A 20,968-nucleotide genomic window follows, 5' to 3' on the forward strand; every position below is an offset into this window, starting at 1 on the left:
GGGAACTTGTGTAGAGTTGGGGAGAGGCTGTGTGGTGAGCCAGTGAACATTGAGTAAGAACACAGATGTGATTAGGTAAACAACGTAATGTCCTAGAATCAGGTCCCTGGGCTCAGTGTCAGCCTCTCTCTCCTTCCCCAGTGCTTAGACATACAACTTATCCAAAAGATGAGTAGTTCTACTCTTCTATGTCTCTCTTCCTTTGCCCTGAGCAAAATCAAAAAAGCCTTTGGTGTCATTCCTTAAGTTCATTGTAGCCCAGTCAAGGGAAAGAGCCTGAAGCCCTGTGCCCTTTTCACAAGAAGATCATTCATTCTCATGGGTGCAACACTGTCCAAGGCCTCCAGATTAAACCAGCTGCAGGCCAGCCTTCCTGCCCAAGGAATGGGATGTCAGGGGCAAGTTATTCAACAGCCCAACAAAACCTGTACTTAAAGGAAATGTGGAAGCTATACTCTGCCCAAAATTGTTAAACAATCCATCTGCTCTCTCCTATCAAGTATGTTGCTAAATGAAGAGCTATGAGCTCCTCCCTCATAGGCCTCGGCTGTGCTAATTTCAGCCATAACACAAGAACCCTAGCCTGGGAGGCAGGAGCTGCATGCTGCAGAATGGATCTGACCATCTGACCACGGGCCAGCTCTTCCTGTCTTTAGCTTTAGTCTTTTGCTCTGACATGAGATGAGAGTAGGCCTCAGGCTTCGTGGACACATTTGGGGATTCAAATGATTAAGTTACAAGAAGAGAGACTGCTAACAGGTTTGCTGGTGAGAACCTGCTCACTCCAGATACAACCCCAGGGACCGTTCAGAGAAGAGTGCTGGAAAAAAGGAGAAAGGGGAGATAGATGCCTTCTAGGTGGGGAAGGGATCATTATGTCTCAGTGGTAGTGGGACACTTTAGTGTCATCCCTGAGCAAGAGGTGCCTATAAAAGGTGGAAGACTTTGAAATGGAAAAATGTTTCCAGGTAACGTTTCAACAAAGGGTCAAAGTGCATTTGCTTTTTGACTGGAACTGGCAGGTGGTGTCTGGGCCTGTACTATGTAGGTCTGCCTATGTCCCGACTACAGTACTGGCAGGATGGCGAGAGCTCTCTTTCCCTGATTGCAGCCCATAGAGGAGAGCCATCTGGGGACAGGAGCAGAGGCCTTGCCAAGAGTTAAATGGAGCAAGTGGTTGCATCACAGCAGAAGAGCGAACCATATCTTAGGGCTGGGAGCTGTGGGTATCTGAGACATGGGACCATAGCAGCGGCCTTTCATGCCTTAAAAGGCTTGACTCAAGGAGATAGGGGAATGGCTTAGTTGGTCAAGTACTTGCCACATAAACAGGAGGACCTAAGTTCAGATCACCAACACCCATGCTGGCACCCATGTAACAAGCCAGGAGTGGCAGCATGTCTGCAATCCTAGGGTTTGCGCTCTCGCTCGCTCTCTCTCTCTCTCCCTCTCTCTCTCTCTCTCTCTCTCTCTCTCTCTCTCTCTCTCTCTCTNTGTGTGTGTGTGTGTGTGTGTGTGTGTAGGGAGGGTTGATTTATATTGAGCTGGAAAGATAGCTCAGCAGTTAAGAGCACTGGGTCCTCTGGAAGAGGTCTGTAGCTCCAGTTCTAGGGATTCTGATACTCTCATATAGACATACATGCATGCAAAACACCAATAGTCTAAAATAATAAGGAAGTTTTTAAAAATGTAGCCTTTACATAAATAGATAAAGCAGTTCAGGTCCTCTGTCACTCAAAGTCAGCGCCACTGGACACTGTCACACAGCTCAGACCCCTGCAGGTCCTCTGTCACACAAAGTCAGCACCACTGGACACTGTCACACAGCTCAGACCCCTGCAGGTCCTTTGTCACACAAAGTCAGCGCCACTGGACACTGTCACACAGCTCAGAACCCTGCAGGTCCTCTGTCACATAAAGTCAGCACCACTGGACACTGTCACACAGCTCAGAGGGGAAGAGTCTGTAAGGAACAGGCTGAAAATAGCCTTAACACTGTCAGCCATGAGCAGAACCTCTGAACATCAGAGCAGATTCACAATGCTCAGAGGGATGGCACTGCAGTACAGTTGCTGGCCACCCACGTCTGATCCCTGAAATTCAGATAAAGGTGGAAGGAGAGAAGTGATCTCACACAGCTGTCCTCCAACCTCCACACGCACGCCATGGCACATGTACACACATACAGTAATATATATTTTTAAAGGGTCAGCCCAAGAGACTCATCTGCTTTGGGCTAAGAAAAGTTAGGTGGTTTTTTTTTGTTTGTTTTTGTTTTTTTTTGAGACAGGGTTTCTCTGTATAGCTGTCCTGGAACTCACTCTATAGACCAGGCTGGCCTCGAACTCAGAAATCCTCCTGCCTCTGCCTCCCAAGTGCTGGGATTAAAGGCATGCACCACCACTGCCCGGCAAAAAGTTAGTTTTCTGAGCTGCTGTGTCCAAAGACAAGATGGATATAGCTATACCTCCACCTCCTTGGGACTTTGCAGCTTAGTTCAGAATGTTTTTTTGTTTGTTTTTTTTGGCTTGAGACAGGGTTTCTCTGTGTAATAGCCCTGGCTGTCCTGGAACTCTTTGTAGACCAGGTTGGCCTCAAACTTAAAGAGTTCCACCTGCACACCTGCCTCTGCCTCCCGAGTGCTGGGATTAAAGGCATACACCACCAAGCCTAGCTATTTCATTCTTTTTTTGTTTTTGTTTTTGGAGACAGGGTTTCTCTGTATAGCCCTGGCTGTCCTGGAACTCACTTTGTAGACCAGGTTGGCCTTGAACTCAGAAATCTGTCTGCCTCTACCTCCTGAGTGCTGGGATTAAAGGCGTGCGCTACGACGTCTGGCTGCTATTTCAGATTCTTAAGAGTCTATGGCTCATGTGTTTTAAGACCATTCAGAATAAAACTGGACAGAGCCAAACAGGGAAACTGGACAGGGTCTGGTGTCTAGCCCTGGGGTCACTCATTTCACCATCTCCAATACAAACAACCTCAGCACTTCCTGTTGATACGTTTTATAGATAAGACACTTAAGGCTACAGAAATGACAGTTTAAGGCAGTGGTTCTTATCCTGTGGGTCACAACCCCTTTGGGGATCGAACAACCCTTTCACAGACTCTTAGAAAATATAATTTATAACTAGCAAAATTAGTTATGAAGTAGCAACAAAAATAATTTTATGGTTGGGGTCACCACAACATGAAGAACTATACTAAAGGCTTGCATTACGGAGGTTGAGAACCACCATTTTAAGGGTATGGGTGGATGACTATGTCAGACACAGTAATTTCCCATCGTGCCTCACAGTCTAAGCAACTGCTGTTGGAAGTAATTTGTTCTCTTCTAATTTTTGGTACTAGCTAGCGATCATCAGGCAAAAAAGTCTGAGAGTCAGACTGGACTGTGAGTTGCTAGAGTCCTTAACCAAATGACAGGGCCAGCTCAGGCTGCCAACCACACCCACCCTATCAACTCTAGGTGAGGAGAAACTAAAGACACCCAAAGGTGTATATCTAGAGCAGATGGTATATCTTTTCCACAAAGGGATAGATCTTTTCAACCTCTGTGGTCCACCTATGACTAAAAGCTACTGTTGGATTGGCTCCATGACCGATAACCAACTATGGTTGCCCGACCTTGGCTGTAGCAGCCAAGGGATTGCCTCATGCTCTCCTTTCAAAGATGAAATCCCTTAGGCTAAGGAAGGCCTTCCCTGCCTAAGGAAGGCAGCATGGCTTGGTTTTAAGATCACACACTGGTACTTGGCTCTACCAACTCACTGTCATATGATTCTGGGCAAAGTACTTAAACTCTGACTCCTCATCAGCAAAGGGGTTAGAATGCTTACTTCAAAGGCTGCCGAGATAAAAGCTCACTGTGTCGGGCAAGTTCACCTGACACCCTGATTAGTGTCGTCCCTAGACCTTAAGGTTGTGATGGGAGCAGAGGGTTGGGACCCTGCACTCCAGGTTCCACGCTACGCACGGCTACCCCCTGCAGGGCTGGTGCTGAGAAAGAGGTTGTCATGAACTTGCATATTACCAAAACCAAGTTGTGTGGAGAACACCATGACTTAGCAGGCAGAGGTAGGCAAATTTCTCTGGAGACCCAGGCCAGTCAGGGACACACAGTGAGACCTTGTCTCAAATTAAGCACACAAAGTCACAAAGGGAAGTCCATAAGTAGTTTATTGTCTTCAAGACTACAGTGTGGATTCCTCTCCCAGAGAAGGGTCTCACAGAGGCAGGGGACGGTCATCCAGGTGTAGGCCGTCTACTTGTCATTTTCGTACATGGCTGGATTCTTCCTTTTGGACTGCTCAAACTCCTGGTTGCCCCATGTGTAGATCAGGTAGAACAATACAAACGCTGCAGGGATCAAGAGAGGAAGCCATGAGTACAGACATTCTCTCAGCAACCTTTTAAAGTTTCTCTTTTATTATTGTGTGTGTGTGTGGGGGGGTGTTTTGTGTGCATGTATGATTGTACATATGTATGGAGCGCCCTGGGGGGGGGGGGCAGAAGATGTTGGATGCCCTGGAACTGGAGTTATATAGATGGCTCTGAGTCACCATGTGGGTGCTGTGAACCACACCAGGTCATCTGCATGAACAAGCACATGTACCACAACCACCGGTGCACCAGCTCTCCAGCTCCTCCTTTTTTTCTTTTTGATATGGCCTCCTTGTGTGGACAGATGTGCCTCAAACACCCACCTCTGTCAGTCCATGTCCTCATTTCTGACTTTCAACCAATTCTGCCTGTCCTTCTACTGTCCCTAGCTTCAACTGTTCATTTGGTTTTAGAGAAAGGATTTCTCTGTAAGCCTGGCTGTCGGTGAACTCAGGGATCCGCCTGCCTCTGCCTCCTGAGCACTGGGATTAAAGGCGTGCATGCCCAGCCTTCGTATGTTTTTCATCTTTTATGAGTGTTTCGCCTGTATGCATGTCAACTACATGCATGCCCTGTGCTATGCCTCAGGGCATACCGAGTTGACTAAGGGAGTAAGAGAATGGCAAATCCCTTAGGACTTAAGTCACAGATGGCTGTAAGCCACCATATGGGTGCTGGGAACGGAATCCAGATCCGCAGAAGGAGCAGCAATGGTGTTGAGCCATCCCCAGTCTTAAGTTTCTGCTGCTGTACGGAGACAAGCTCTCAGTGTATGACCCTTGCTGGCCTGGAACTCCCTCAAAACTACATCGATCCCACCTGCTTCTGTCTCAGGATTACTGGGGATTAAATGCAGACACCATTATGACCAGAAACTACTTTTAATAAGAGGTTCAAAATGGTTATATTACACAACCATTTTATAAGCAACCAAAACAAAGATATCAACCCAGGAAGATTTGGCCTTCGCTTTTCTAGTTAACACCAAATGAAAAAAATTCACGGAATTTACCTAACATAATCTTCACCATTTTAAAAAGTACTATTGTGCTGGCGCACGCCTACAATTCCAGCCAACAGTCCTGAGGACAGGGCAGTAAAATCTCAAGTTTAAGGCTAGCCTGGCTTCTACAGCAAGATCGGGCCTCAACCTCTCCATCAAATTTAAGTGCACCCTCACGGATTCTTGCCATATCCACAAAGCCATGAAACCCTCAGCAAAATCGGCCGCACATCTAACACAAGACACTGATTGCATCAGCCTTTCATCACTGAGAGTGGCCAGCGATGACCTCAGAGGGAGCCGTTGGAGTCACCCAAGTGACCTTAGGCCAGTCATTTCGATATGATAAGAACTCCTCCACGTCTGCCCGTCGAGGACGTCGGAAGGAGAGGTGCCCGGCTGTGCCCCGCCCGCCCCGCACTCACGCGGCGCCACGCGCAGGATGCGCTCGCGAGTGCGGCGCAGCACGTTGGGGATGCCTTTGCTGAAATAGCTTGGGAAGGCGCGCTGCTCAAAGGGCGACAAGCTGTAGGAGATCACGTGCCGTATCCGCGTCAGGTTCCCAAACTCGCGGCCCATGGTGACGGCGGCCCCGGGGACAGAAGACAGGCGCGTGGCTCAGTGTCGCGGAAAACCTCCCACGGCCTCACACCGACCCTCGGGATCGGTCACCTCTACCTCCAGAGCGCTGAGCCGGCTTTCGCCCGTCACTTCCGGGAGGAGCGGAAGCCGAGCCGCGAGAGCCTGAAGTCATTTCCGGGAACTACCATTTCCTTCGATCTCCAGGGGGAGACGTAGAAAGAAATGGCAGTTGACCTGGGTGGGCGTGGCCTGACCTTCCGGGTAGCCGGAAAGGACCAATACCAAGAGGGATGGGCGGGGCTTAGAGGAGCTTCGAGCGACACGTAGGTGGGGCTTATAGAGATGCTCGTGGGCTTACGGTGCGTAGTGAACGCACGGGAGAGGTCGATGTTGCCAAGGGGCGGGGCTTGGTGGGTGTGCCAAGCAAGTGGGCGGGGCTTAGAAGCCCCTCCTAGGAATCTTAGGTGGATACGCCCGTAAGGTCCCTGTCCAGAGGTGCATGGGGCGGGGCCTATAGGTGCATGGGGCGTGGATTAGGATGATGGGCGTGTCTTAGGAGCACCTGGGCGTTCCAAGAGGCGGTCCTTTCCGCTCAGTACCAGGCCTTCGATTAACAGCGGGCAGCTGCTCAAAAATTTAAAAAAAAAAAAAAAAAAAAAAAAAAAAGACTTGTTCTCCTGGTTCTCCTGTTGTCCCGTAGCCTCCGCCAGGTATATATGGTCCCCGTAACCAAAAGGGGGCTGGGCTGTTATCAGGCCTTCACTGACCGCAGTACAAAATTAAGGACACGGATCTAGAGCTTCGGGACACACCGCCTAGCAAGCCACCTGGCAGGCTGTAGACTCGTCCAAGATGTGACAAAAACGTTTCTCCCAGTTCAGCCACGGGTCTGGCAGTTGTCAGATGCGGATAGTGGTGGGTTTGGGCTGAGTGTGTCATCAAACCCAGCCCTCACTCTCTGAGGGGCTGTTACGTTTTCTCTAAAGTGCATTCTCCTAACTAATATTATCCTGTGGGACTCACGGCCCTTCCTCCTCTCCGTGGCTGTAAATGGGTTGACTGGCCGTAAATAATCTGGCAATCAAACTGGGGCGGTTTGGCGGTGAGCTTCAGTTTTGCAAGGGTACTTCAGCTTTATCTATCTGGTGCTGGGCAAACTGATTTTTTTTTATCCTGTGTCATTAGTGTGTTTTGGCTTTCTCCCAAGAGATAGTCTCCTTCCAAGGGGTGCTAGATAGCCTTTCATGGTGCACCTGCACATTCTCCCCCCACCCCCGTTTTCCTTAAACTTTATCTAGCTTAATCTCAACTCCAAGGCCGAGACACAAATACTTTAATCAAGGACTAAAACACTGTCATGACTTCTGCCATCTGGGTGGTTGGTTAAAGAATAAATAGGACGTCTATTTAATTGCACTTGCTGATGTCTCAAAAATTTTCAACCAAAGTATGGTCAAGTGAATTGTAGACCAAAACAAGAGCATCAGGATATTGTATTGTCAATACATTTTCAAATATATATTTGGTATGCAAGGGCTAGGGGTGTAGGTCAGAAGACAATCTGTAGGAGTCTCTTCTCCCTTTTTCCCTGTGGATCGCAGGGGTTGAAGTCAGGCCTTTAGGACTGAATGACTTTTGGTCATTAGGCTTGGTGGCAAGTTGCTATCTTGCCATTCCAGCTAGATATTGTAGCTTTTTTTTTTTAAGATTTGTTTATTTTCATTTTATAATGGGTGTTTTGTATTCTTAAGGATGCCAGAGAAAGGCATTGGATCCCCTGGAAGTGGAGCTACAAATGGTTGTTCTAGGAAGAGCAACCAGTGCCCTTAACTGCCAGGTCATCATCTCTCCGGCCACAGGATATTGTATGTTTTAATTGGTCAAGGTTAAAGGTGATGTCCTCTTTTTATTTTGAGATGGGGTCTCCACATTATGCATCTCTGGCTGTCCTAGAACTCTCTATATAGACCAGGCTGTCTTGAATCCACAGAGATCTACCTGCCTGTGTCTCCTAAATGCTGGGATTAAAGTGTGAACCTCTACACCTGTGCCCTGATGTCCTTTTTTTTTTTTTTTCAAATCTTTTTTTTTTTAAAGATTTATTTATTTATTATATGTAAGTACACTGTAGCTGTCTTCAGACACCCCAGAAGAGGGAGTCAGATCTTGTTACGGATGGTTATGAGCCACCATGTGGTTGCTGGGATTTGAACTCCGACCTTCGGAAGAGCAGTCGGGTGCTCTTACCCACCGAGCCATTTCACCAGCCCCCTGATGTCCTTTTTTAAAGCACATTGCAAGTAGCTGTTGTCTTGTGCCAACTTTACAACCCCCTTACTAAGCCACCCGAACAGGCTAAACAGCTTAACATCACTGGAATTTCGGAACCCATTGTGACTTTGTTTCTCTGATTCACTGTGCAGTAAGCAATCAGTTATTTCAAGCACCTGGAAGTGAGAGCTGTGGAGATAGACGATGAATCGAGAGGAAAAAAACAAACAAACAAACAAACCTAATATTTCTGCAGTCACATCTCCAGCCCTAGGAGGTTTTGTCTTATAATTCCTTGGGTTTCTGTTGGGCTCTCACCTATATAAGTAGTCCGTAAGGGTGACGATACTTGGTGGGTTTGAAGTAAATGTCCAGGAGAAACAGGGAAAGAAAGCCAAATAAGTCGATAAATCTGTATCTAATGAGAACAAATTGGATAAAACTGTGTTGTCAGCTGACGTCTGTAGAGCTGATGAGAAACGATGTCCAGCTAAGCATGCTTGAGGTCTGATTACAGAAGTGAAGTTAGTCATCCACACCTAGATTTTATTTAAGGACCACGCCAGGGCCTCCCCGACCTTTAGAAAGAAGACTGGCTCGAGGAGATGCACTCCTTCTTAGTTCTCCCAAGTCATGGCACTTCCCAGCAGCCTCCTGTTGGGGGTTCGCTGCTTTGCCTGGCTGTGTTTCCTTAGTAGCCTCAGCTCTCAGACTTCTACTGGAGAATCCCACACTGGAGCCAGTGAAAATTTGGAGTCTGAGGCAGACCCCTGGTCCTTGCTGCTGCCTGTAGATGGGACTGACAGGTCTGGCCTCTTGCCCCCCCTCTTTAAGGTTCTATCCGATAGGCGAGGTGAGACCCCTAAGCTGCAGCCTGACTCCAGAGCACTCTACTACATGAAAAAGCTCTATAAGACGTATGCTACCAAAGAGGGGGTTCCTAAACCCAGCAGAAGTCACCTCTACAATACCGTCCGCCTCTTCAGCCCCTGTGCCCAGCAAGAGCAGGCTCCCAGCAACCAGGTGACAGGTGGGTAAGAGGAGGTCGCTCAACTGGGCTGGGAGAAAAGACAGGGGTTTTACCGTTTCTGTTACCAGAAGGAGCCACACTTTGATTTGGGTTCGTTGGTTTGTTGTGAGGCAAGACCTACCCCTGTTACCCAGTCTGTACTAAAATTCTGCATCCTCCTGCCTCAGCTCTTTGAGTACTGGAATCACACAGGTTTTCACCATCCTGTGAATTTTATTTTGCATGATTCTCAGTGTCCAACTGAAACAAACTTTTTTTTAAGTTAGCACTTTTTTTTTTAAAGGTTTATTTATTATGTATATGTTAGTACACTGTAGCTGTCTTCAGACACACCAGTACAGGGCATCAGATGTCATTACGGATGGTTGTGAGCCATCATTTGGTTGCTGGGATTTGAACTCAGAACCTTCGGAAGAACAATCGGTGCTCTTAACCACTGAGCCATCTCTCCAGCCCAAGTTAGCACTTTTTTAAAAGTTTTTTAAAAAAAAATATTTTTGGTGTGGTGATACTAGGATTAAATTGGGGGCAGGGGGCTCACATACGCTAGCTCCGCCCTCTGCTATCTCTGGTCAATAACACTCATTACACTGTTTTATTTGTTTCCTACACCATCTTTAGTTAAGAAACTAATATAATAGATTTTATCTTGTTTGAGTCTCCTTTTTTAATTTTTTATTTTATTTTATTTTTTATTTTTTGAGATGCTCTCAAGCTTGCAGTGACTCTCCTGCTTCAGTCACTCTAGTGCTGGGATTCCAGGCACACAGTACCACCCCGGCTCAATATGTTAAGGCTAAAAGAGACCAATGTCCTGAAAGGCTAAAGAAAGTTCTGGAGTCAGTTAGCATCTCTTTTATTCTACTAAGTTGTTGGCCTAGCATGGTGCCTAAAGCCTGCCTTCGATCCAGTGGTGGGTGTGATACGGGACATTTCCCCTTGTTTGTTTTCCTTGAAGAGGAAAGTTTGTCTCCATCTGCACTGTACATCTTTTTTAAAAACAAACAAACAAACAAACAAAAAAACCAAAAACTGTATGGCTGAGATGTGGTACCATTATGTTCTATATACCAGGTGCCTGGAGTTTGACCTCCAGTACTGACAAGATGAAACAAAACTCACGTGGGGTTGCAGTGACACATGACTTTAATTTCAACCCTCAGGAGGTAGGAGCAGGCTTTGCTGTTTGAGTTCAGGGCCAGCTGGGTCTACAGAGTTCCAGGGTAGCTAGGGCTACACAGTGAGACCCTGTCTCCGTCTGGATAACGGGTGAGCAGACCTCCAAGTGTTCGCCATCAAGGGGGGACCTCTTTAGTAAGAAAGAAAGAGTTGTGCTTTAAAAACCAGAACAAGAAAACAAAACTCTCGGGGCTTCGGAGATAACTCGGCGAAGGCTTCTTCCACCAAGCCTGACAAGAGCCAGCTCCTACAAGCTGTCTTTCCACCTCTATTTGTGCTCCATCGAGAGTGTGCCCATTAACAACCCCCCTCCCCAACACAGACAACACACATACGCTGACCACCAGTTCATGCAAGCCGTCATAACTGTCCAGGGCAGTTGTGGCTGTTCAGAGCCACTCTCCCCGCCCCTGGCCCACTTTACTGCAGCAGCCTTGTAGCCTCCATGTGTCTCCAGTCTCAGCGCATGTGATTACCACAGGCGGGCAAATGTTCTCAATTGACTAGTTTCATCCAGGGATAGAATGTCTTCCCGGCTTAGGAGTGTTGCTTTCTATGGTCTCCTGGTCCTGTCTGTAGGGATGTCGCCACAGGGACATCCTCTCCTCGGCTGTCTGTGTATGGAGCAAGCTGCTGGGAATGAAACGGGATGGATGGTCTAAGGATCGTCTCTGGCTTCACTTCCCCAGCAAACCTGTTTTCCCTTTTATTTATGTTATTTTNTTTTGTTTTTTTTCGAGACAGGGTTTCTCTGTATAGCCCTGGCTGTCCTGGAACTCACTCTGTAGACCAGGCTGGCCTCAAACTCAGAAATCTGCCTGCCTCTGCCTCCCGAGTGCTGGGATTAAAGGCGTGCACCACCACCGCCCGGCTTTTTTTTTTTTTTTTTTTTTTTTTTTTTTTTAGATGAAATGTATGTGCATGTGTGAATTGGGGATGAGGGTCATGTGTGGAGAGGTCAGAGAAAAGTTTTCAGAATTTGGTTCTCATCTTTCACCATGGGGACACTAGGGTTCAAACTCAAGTCCTCAAGCTTAGCAGCAATCATCTTAACTCAGTGAGCTCTACCCACCGTCCTACATTCTCTCAATCCATAGCGAGAGGCCGTTGAACTTCTGGCCCTCTTGCCTCTACCTTCCAAGACTTGACCCACCCTGTGTAGGTTGAGGGGGAGGGGCTGATATTTGAAGGTGTGGGGGTGGGTCTCATGCAACCAACTCAGGCTGACCTCAAACTTGCTGTATAGCCAAAGCTGGCCTTTAACTCCCCAAGGACTGGCTTTATAGGTTTGGGTTACTGGGTCCAGCTGTGTGCATGCGCCAGTGTGTTTGAGGCAGTCTCATTATGTAGTGGAGGCTGGCAGCAATCCGTCTACCTTAGCCTCCAAAAGGGATGGGATTACAAAAACAGACTTCCGTGCCCAACCCAAAGCCTGACTCTAGGCCCTTGTGCATACAGGCCAGTGCTCTGCCACTGAGTTATACCCCCAGAGCCTCTAAGTAGCGGAGAAGGGAAACTGCCTACAGCCAAGCATTGACTCCTCCGTCTCACTTCCTACTTTCTCCAGTTGGTTTGCAAGTGTAACTTACTGCTCGCTCACTTCTCTTCTCAGGACAGCTGCCCATGGTGGATCTGCTGTTTAACCTGGACCGGGTGACGGCCATGGAACACTTACTCAAATCAGTCTTGCTATACACTCTGAACAACTCAGCTGCTCCCTCCTCCACTGTGACCTGTGTGTGTGACCTTGTGGTAAAGGAGCCCATGTCTTCTGGCAGGGCACCCCCAAGAGCACCGTACTCATTTACCCTGAAGAAACACAGATGGATCGAGATTGATGTGACCTCCCTCCTGCAGCCCCTGGTGACCTCGAGCGAGAGGAGCATTCACATGTCTGTCAATTTTACGTGCACAAAAGACCAGGTGCCAGAGGACGGGGTGTTCAGCATGCCTCTCTCGGTGCCTCCTTCCCTCATCTTGTATCTCAACGACACAAGCACCCAGGCCTACCACTCTTGGCAGTCCCTTCAGTCCACCTGGAGGCCTTTACAGCATCCCGGCCAGGCCAGTGTGGCTGCCCGTTCCGAGAAAGAGGCTGCTGCTGAGGTGGAAAGATCTCCCCGGCACCGTCGAGGGCAGAAAGCCATCGGCTCCGAAGCAAAGGGGCCACTTCTTACAGCACCCTCCTTCAACCTCAGCGAGTACTTCAAACAGTTTCTTTTCCCCCAAAACGAGTGTGAACTCCATGACTTCAGACTGAGTTTTAGTCAGCTCAAATGGGACAACTGGATCGTGGCCCCGCACAGGTACAACCCTAGGTACTGTAAAGGCGACTGTCCCAGGGCGGTCAGGCATCGGTATGGCTCTCCTGTACACACCATGGTCCAGAATATAATCTATGAGAAGCTGGACCCTTCAGTGCCAAGGCCTTCGTGTGTGCCTGGCAAGTACAGCCCCCTGAGTGTGTTGACCATTGAACCTGACGGCTCCATCGCTTACAAAGAGTACGAAGATATGATAGCTACGAGGTGCACCTGTCGTTAGCATGGGGGCCGCTACAGCAGCGCCTCAAGCCTGCCGGGGCAGAGAGCTTCCTGTGACCAATCTCTCCGTGCCGCTCAGTGCACGTTGTGTGAGCGGGGGAAGTGTGTGTGTGTGTATGAGCAGCACATTGTGTGCAGTATCCGTAGGTGTAAAGGGCACACTCACTGGTCGTTGCTGCAAACCAAGTGAAATGTAGCTCCTTTGGAGAGCTCTTTCTTCCCACGAGTGCGGTTTTCAATGGACAAATTTATTAGCGTAAGTCTCGAGTAGAATGTAGCTGTGAACACTTTTATGTAACGGAAGAATAAACTGTTGATGGCATAAATTGTGTGTGTTCTATTGAAAGACCACTTCTATAGGATGGGTTGAGGATGGGGCATCTGATAGCCAGCCTTGGCTTGCCTGTAGCAAGAGGGAGGTCATCTTGGTTGCTGAATGCTGGGGAGAGAGCCAGTGGGACTATAGGGTGGATGTGCAGTGCCCACTAAGTGTGCCTTGCGTGACCACAGTGTTAATTCTGCCCGTGACCAGCTCACAGCATTCGGTTGAGTCACATAAAATAGTATAACCCGCGGCCCATTCATGTAAGGGAAATTGGCTTTCTGGTTTTTCCATGAAAACCTATGTTCAGAGTTTGTTTTTAAATTTTGAGAGAGGGTCTCACAATGTAGTCCTGGATGTCCTGGAACTCACGGTGTAGACCATGCTGGCCTCGAACTCGGAGATCTGCCTGCCTCTGCCTCCCAAGCGCTAAGATCAAAGGCGTGCTCTACCACACCTGGCTTGAAAGTTCAGTTTCTTAAAATGTGCATTGGTATTTTGCCTGAATAATGTGTCTGTGTGAGGGTGTCGGCTCCTGTAACTGGAGTTACAGGTACTTGTGAGCTGCCACATGGATACTGGAAATTGAACTCCAGTCCTCTGAAAGAGCAGCCAGTGAGAGCCATTTCTCTAGACCTCCATGTTCAATTTTTAAAAAATACTTAGTTTCGTTCTTTCAGAATTTTATGCATAGGTATAATGGATACTTTTATTGCCCTAAGCTTTGGTTTACTTTGAGTAGGGCTTTTTTTGTTGTTTCGTTGTTGTTTACTTGTTTGGTTGTTTGAGGTAGTGTCTTATGTAGTTTAGGCTAGCCTCAAACTCCCTATGTAGTCCTAGATTGCCTTAAACTCCTGATCTTTCTGCCTCCATCTCTCAAGTGTTGAGATTACAGGCATGTGTATTAAAGGTTTTTTATAACGTATGTATTGTGTGTGTGGAGAGTGCACGCCTGCCCCAGTGCACATGAGGAGGTCAGAAGGCAATCTTTACACTTAGTTTTTCCTTTCCTCATTCTTGTGGGGCCTGGAGCTTGATCCTTGGTTCTTCCACTTTGCACATCAAGGGCTTTGCCCTCTGAGCCTCTCACCTGGCCTGGAGTGATAATTGTAAAGTGTTTTCATCTGTATCACTTTAAAACCTGTAGCCTGATAGAAAGAAACCAAGCACGTTTTGGGTTATTTGTGGTTTATTTTTGTCTCTGATGGTTTGGGCTTTGCCATGTTCCCCAGTCCGTGCGGCATTGCCTTCCCGGGGGGGCACGGCTCTGCTCTAGGGGAAGCCGCCAGTGACTGCCCTGATTCGGACCCTGGGGCTTTGTGGGGTTTTCATTAGGAAAGACTTAGAGGCATCAATTTCCTAAACAAAAACAATTACATTTTATTTATGTATCTGGGTGCTTCGCCTGCATGCATGTCTATGCACTGCGTGCATGTGCAGTTCAGAAGCTGTTGAATCTCATAGAACTTGTACTTAGTCATGAGTCACCATGTGGAAGCTGGGAACCTCTGCAACGGCAACAAGTGCTCTGAACCTCTGGGCTTTCTCTCCAGCCCCAGGGTGGTTTTTTATTTTTATTTTTCTGTTAACTATGTTTTATGTGTGCGAGTGCTTTCTCTGAATGCATGTCTGTGCACCATGCGTGTGCCTGGTTCCCACCAAGGGCCATGGAGCTCCATCAGATTGGAGTTCCAGAAGATTGTGGTCCACCAAAGATTGTGGTCCTGGAACTCACTCTGTAGACAAGGCCGGCCTCGAACTCAGAAATCCGCCTGCCTCTGCCTCCCGAGTGCTGGGATTAAAGGTGTGCGCCACCACACCTGGCGTCTTTTCACTTTAAGGTACATTTTAATTGATTACAGGGTGTTTTGCCTGTGTGTATGTCTGTTTACCACATGGGTGGGTGCCTGAGCAAGAGAGCAGAGAGAAGAGGGTGTTGGATTTCCTAGGCTAGAGTTAAAACCTCTTGAAAGCTAGGAACTGGACTGGCAAGATGGCTCAGTGGGTAAGAGAATTGACTGCTCTTCGGAAGGGCTTGAGTTCAAATCCCAGCAACCACATGGTGGTTCACAACCATCTGTAATGATATCTTCTGGTGCATTTGAAGACAGCTACAGTGTCTTTGGGCCAGAGCAAGCAGGGACTGAGTGAGTGTGGCTGACAGGAGTGAGCAGAGGTCCTAAAATTCAATTCCCAACAACCACACGAAGGCTCACACCATCTGTACAGCTACAGTGTACTCATATATATAAAATAAAATAAATCATAAAACAAAAACAAAAAACTAGGAACTGAACCCAGGTCCTCTGGAAGAGCAACTTAATTCCCTAGGCACCAAGCCGGCATGTGGTTGGCAGATCTTTGTGTTTGAGGCTAGCCTTGTTTACACAGTGAGTTCCAGATCAGCCAGAAAGATGAGATCCTGTTTCAAAAAAATTACATTTACTATATTGTGTGCAAACATATGTACATGTGGGCACGTCCATGCCGCAATGTGTATGAAGGTCAAATGGTAACTTTCAAGAATTGATTCTCTCCTTCCACTTTGTGAGTCCCAGGGTTCAAAACGGAGGTTGCCAGGTTCAATGATACTGCTTTGACCTTCTAAGCAGTCTTGACAACCCTCTTGATTTGCTTTTTTTTTTGGTGTGGTAGGATACACAGGACTGTGCATGTTTATGGGTCACCAATATTAACTACATGTACACTGTTGTCCAACCAGCTCCATCATCATCACTAAAGATTTATGTATATGAGTACCCTGTCTCATGAAGACCCTGCCTCAAAACAAAGTTAGAATCCATTTGTAAATGCAGCTTTGTTCACATCGTAGGGCAGCATGATTCTTTGGGATTGTTACAGCTCCTAACTTTATTTATTTATTTTTTTTTTAAATATTTATTTATTTATTATATGTAAGTACACTGTAGCTGTCTTCAGACACTCCAGAAGAGGGAGTCAGATCTCGTTAAGGATGGTTGTGAGCCACCATGTGGTTGCTAGGACTTGAACTCTGCACCTTTGGAAGAGCAGTCGGGTGCTCTTACCTGCTGAGCCATCTCACCAGCCCCCAGCTCCTAACTTTAAACTTCGAAGTCTCTCACACATTCCAGGAGAGCTCAGCGGCCTCCTACCTCCCCTCTCTACTAAACCTACTTCAGTTACTCTTCTAAAAGCCACGCCTTTAGAAAGCAGATGAGAACGGACAGTGGAGATTTAAATCTGAAATTCAAGGAGGAAGCCTCCACTGCCTTAAATAGATGCCTTGAGCATTGGTATTTAGTCCAGATGAGATAGGCGGCCGCCCCACTGTGCCGAGGGCCTCGGAAGGCACAGCAACAATGCTCAGGAACTGAGCTGCTGTTGCCTTCGGTTTCCTGCTCTTATCTCTGCGTGGAGGTTTTGTGTCGGCTGGAAGGCCAGCAGCCTCTCTTTGGTTAAGGCTCGGTGCAGACAGGCTGTAGGGAAAGCAGAGCCGCTCTCAGTGGGGAAAAGGAGAAAGTATTTAGTTACACAAACCCAAGTGGGGAACCAGCTTGGAAAAGCGACTTAGCTTCTGGAAATGTTTCAGTAGGCAACTTTTCATTTTAACTTTGTAGGCAAAGTCATATATGAACTGATAAAGTGAAATTAATATATTTTTATTTAGTTGGGTTTTTTTTTTTTGAGTCAGGGATTCATTGTAGCCCAGACTTGCCCTGGAAGTCACTGTATAGCCAAAAATGACCTTTAATTCTAATCCCCTTGCCTCCACCTTCCAAATGCTAGGATTTCAGATACATGATCTGTGTTTTAAATTCAGTATTATATATTGTTTTAGAAGGTATAAGACCTTCAGCTATGTCTTTGGAATATACACTGGCTAAAAGGAACTGATAACAAGACATTCTGCTTTACCCATGAATTGGTTTTGGTTTTCGGGGTTTTGTTGTTGTTGTTGTTGTTGTTGTTGTTTTTGCTAAGGGGAAAAAAGTCAAGGACTATAGCTGCCTCACCCTTCACCAGAGTGGAAGTATCAAGCTGAGTCTCTTCACCTGGGGGCCAGCCTCCTCAGCTGAGGGTTTGATCCTGTCCCTCAGCCTGGGAAGTGTGCCCCGAGCCCCACAGTGGAAGCTCAAGACCACAGACCACAGGTCGCACTGAACCCAGTGTGACCTGTGGTTTTCCCCTAGTCGTGGTATTCAGGTTTGTTTGTTTAGTTATCTTCACATTTATTTGTAGAGGAGAGATAGGCCTCCTCCACATGTAGGCCTTACATGTGCACATGTAGGCCTTAGAGGAAATTTGCTGGACTTTCTGGAGTCTGTGTTCTTCCACAATGGGGGCTCTGTGGACTGAACGCAAGCCATCAGGTATGGTAATGAGCACCTTTACCCCCTAAGCCTTCTCACTGGCTCAGTGATGTTAATGGGTTTTAAAATCTATCTTATTTTTATGTGTATGTGTGTGCCCATGTGTGGGCATGTGCACATGAGTGCAGGTGCCAAGAGAGACCAGAAGAGGTTATTGGGTCTCCTGGAGTAGAGCGCATCATTAACGACTGAGCCATGTCTCCAGACAGGTAAAGCTGAATCTAACATTCAATTCAAATGAGGTGCAATAGCTGGGCAATGGTGGCACATGCCTTTAATCCCAGCACACTAGGGAAGAGGCAGGAAAATAATATGAGTTCCAGGACAGCCTGGCCTACAGAGTGAGTTCTAGGACAGCCAATGCTACACAGAGAAACCCTGCCTCAAAACAATAAACAAACAAAAGCAAATGAGACCCAGTGGCATGGTAAGAGATGAGCAGTAATTTGTAGTAAATCAGGAGTATTACTGGGCTGGAGAGATGGCTCAGCAGATAAGAGCCCTGACTGTTCTTCAGAGAACCCAGGTTCTATTCCCAGCAATCTCAAACCACCTATAATTCCAGTTCCAGGGAATCCCGTACCCTATTCTGGACATGTGGTACATGAATATATATACAGGTAAAACATCCATATATAGGAGATATAAATCTGAAAAGAATGTTTTAAAAATAGAATTATAACTATATTTGTAATCGCTATGTGAATCCCTCTGTCTGACTGTCCATCTGTCTCAGGTGCCAGCTCAGTTACCTGTGGCTGTCCCACTGTGCTTACACATAGGGAATGCTTACTTAGTCACAGTTCCAAAGGGCAGGGAAGGCTGGGAGGGCAGGCAGGTCCTAGGTAAGAGGGGATGCTCTTGATGTAAGGAAAGAAAAGAGTCACAGCCTGAGGCTGCTAAGACCCACGGTGAAACCAGTTCTTCCATCTATGAAGTTGTAAGGAGGGAGAAGCGCACACTAATGTTCCGTTTGGGGGTTTTGTGGGTGCAGGTGTGGAGGCAGGAGGCCTATGCTGGGTGTCTTCAGTCCTTCCGAAGTAGGAACAAAATCTCCCACTGAGCCTGGAGCTTCAGATTCAGCTGGACTGGCTACCCAGGCAGGATCCCCCGTTTTCACCCTTGCTCCAGCTCTAGGATTACAGGCGTGCACACGCGCTTGTGCATCACCGAGCCTGGCTCTCCACACAGGCAGTGGTGGCTACAGTCCTCAAGTTTATAAATCAAATCAACTTCTTTACTGGCTGGGCCATCTTCCCAACTCCCGGGTTTTTTTTTTTTTTTTTTTTTTTTGCTTTGTTTGTTTGTTTGTAATTTGAGATCAGTCCTTACTCTAAAGTTCAGCCTCCCCTGGAACTCACTATGTAGCTCAGGCTGGCCTCTAACTTTCGGCGGTCTCTTGCTTCTGTGTCCACTGGGACTGCAGTTGTGTTCCCAACCCTTAATTGATGCCAACTTCGCTACCTTAGTGACCAGAGTTTATTGAAACTGAAGAAAGCTAAATTGTAGATACAGAGGATGACAGCGTTCTGACCCAGCGTGTACAAGGCCTTGGGGTCCGTTGTCTGCACCACATAAACTACATGTGATGGTCCACACCTGTAATCTCAGCATTTGGGAGGTGGAGGCAAAAGATCAGGAGTATGTGGTCATCTTTGACTACATTGTGGTCTGGGAATATAAGAGACCTGATATTTTAAAAAGGAAAAAGGGGAGCTAGAGAGATGGCTCAGTGGGTAAGAGCACTAACTGCTCTTCCAGAGGTCCTGAGTTCAAATCCCAGCAACCACATGGTGGCTCACAACCATCTGTAATGGGATCCGATGCCCTCTTCTGGTGTGTCTGAAGACAGCTACAGTGTACTCACATAAACAAACAAACAAACAAACAAATAGGGGGGAGTGGGACTGGAGAGATGGCTCAACAGTTAGGAGCACTGACTGCTCTTTTAGAGGACTTCATAGCCTCATATTAGGTGGCTTACAACTGCCTGTGACTCCAGTTCCGGGGCATCCATTGCCTTCTTCTGGTCTCTGAAGACACACACAGATATGTGCCACTCCCACACAGAGGTACATACATATGCGTAAATAAAAATAAATACTTTTAAGGAAGAGGGATTACTGCATTCATCAGTTTTTTGGCAAGAACCTTGGCTTGTTAAGACCAGGACTATTTCAGTGTCTATCAGAAGAGCAAGATTGAAATTTTCTGTGGTCCAGGAGTCTGACCTGCATGGATGTCATTGCACCATGTATGTCGAATGCCTGCAGTGAGGGTGTAGGAACCTAGGGTTACATCCAAGTGGTCGTGAGCCACCATGTGGGTGCTGGGAATTGAACTCAGGTCATATGGAAGAGCAGCAAGTGCTCTTAACTACTGAACCATCTCTCTAGCCGCTAAAAGAGCAAGACTTTTATGAATGGCCTGGCATAGCAATTTTTTTTTGTCTTACTCAATGCAATTTTTGTAAAAAGAATTGAGTAAAATAGACACGGGGGTTTAATGCTCTGTTGCTTTAAGAATGAGGGCTTTGTTAATTGCTTAACTGCTTATAAATCCCTTTGATGCTGGTGTCTCCATTTCCAACACTGTGACAGGAAGTGTTATAAGTCCTTTACAGCCTGTGCCTGACTGGCATCTTGGCTCTCTCAAAAGTAATGAGCTCACTGAATAAATATTTATTGAACACTGACTACAGGCCAGGCACCATGCACGATGAAGAATAGAGTCCAATGTCCTCAGCTCCAATAAAACCATGTCACCTTCCTTTGTCACCCCAAGTCCTTTCAGCAGAGGAATGCACTTCAGGATGACCCTACATGAGCAGAAAGAAGACTAACATCTCATTTTGGATTTGACTTTCTAAAACCTAAACTTTAAGACAATGCATGTGTAGAGGTAATTGTGAGAGAGAATACAGAGCAAACATGACAGTGCATGCCTTGGACCCCAGTGCTATGCAGGCAGAGGTAGGCAGACCTCTGAGATTCCATCTCAGAAAGCAAATGAAGCAGAGGTCCTGCAGAATCCTTGGTGCAGTTCCTCTGAGAACACCCTGCCCAGAAAGCAGAGGACCGGGAGAACACTCGGCTACTGAAGGACCACTCCTAATCCCAGCACTCAGGAGGCAGAGGCAGGCAGATCTCTGAGTTCAAAGCCAGCCTGATCTATAGAGAGTTCCAGAACAAAGACAGAAAGGAAGAAAGAAGGAAGGAAGGAAGGAAGGAAGGAAGGAAGGAAGGAAGGAAGGAAGGAAGGAAGAAAAGAAGGAGGGAGGGAGAGAGAGGGAGGGAGGGA

At 47.2% G+C, this 20,968-nt stretch overlaps 2 protein-coding genes across 2 annotated transcripts; one reads left to right on the forward strand and one right to left on the reverse strand.

The window, feature by feature from the left end:
• Nucleotides 1-4,161: 4,161 nt before the first annotated feature.
• LOC110332489 (cytochrome b-c1 complex subunit 8) lies at nt 4,162-6,115 on the reverse strand. Its single transcript, XM_021213743.2, has 2 exons — nt 5,815-6,115; nt 4,162-4,362 (listed from the first exon to the last, which is right to left on the reverse strand). Exons 1-2 carry the CDS (start codon nt 5,966-5,968, stop codon nt 4,268-4,270), a joined length of 249 nt encoding a protein of 82 aa, XP_021069402.1. The 5' UTR covers nt 5,969-6,115; the 3' UTR covers nt 4,162-4,267.
• Nucleotides 6,116-8,755: 2,640 nt separating this feature from the next.
• Gdf9 (growth differentiation factor 9) lies at nt 8,756-13,321 on the forward strand. Its single transcript, XM_021213883.1, has 2 exons — nt 8,756-9,272; nt 12,064-13,321. Exons 1-2 carry the CDS (start codon nt 8,876-8,878, stop codon nt 12,993-12,995), a joined length of 1,329 nt encoding a protein of 442 aa, XP_021069542.1. The 5' UTR covers nt 8,756-8,875; the 3' UTR covers nt 12,996-13,321.
• Nucleotides 13,322-20,968: the final 7,647 nt, after the last annotated feature.

This window comes from Mus pahari, chromosome 14 (assembly GCF_900095145.1).
Source record: "Mus pahari chromosome 14, PAHARI_EIJ_v1.1, whole genome shotgun sequence".
Lineage (NCBI taxonomy): Eukaryota > Metazoa > Chordata > Mammalia > Rodentia > Muridae > Mus > Mus pahari.

Coding starts and splice junctions, on each gene's coding strand:
- LOC110332489 (XM_021213743.2), bottom strand. CDS start 5,968: ATGGGCCGCGAGTTTGGGAACCTGACGCGGATACGGCACGTGATCTCC. Junction 4,363..5,814: donor CATCCTGCGCGTGGCGCCGC/GTGAGTGCGGGG, acceptor TGATCCCTGCAG/CGTTTGTATTGTTCTACCTG.
- Gdf9 (XM_021213883.1), top strand. CDS start 8,876: ATGGCACTTCCCAGCAGCCTCCTGTTGGGGGTTCGCTGCTTTGCCTGG. Junction 9,273..12,063: donor TCCCAGCAACCAGGTGACAG/GTGGGTAAGAGG, acceptor TTCTCTTCTCAG/GACAGCTGCCCATGGTGGAT.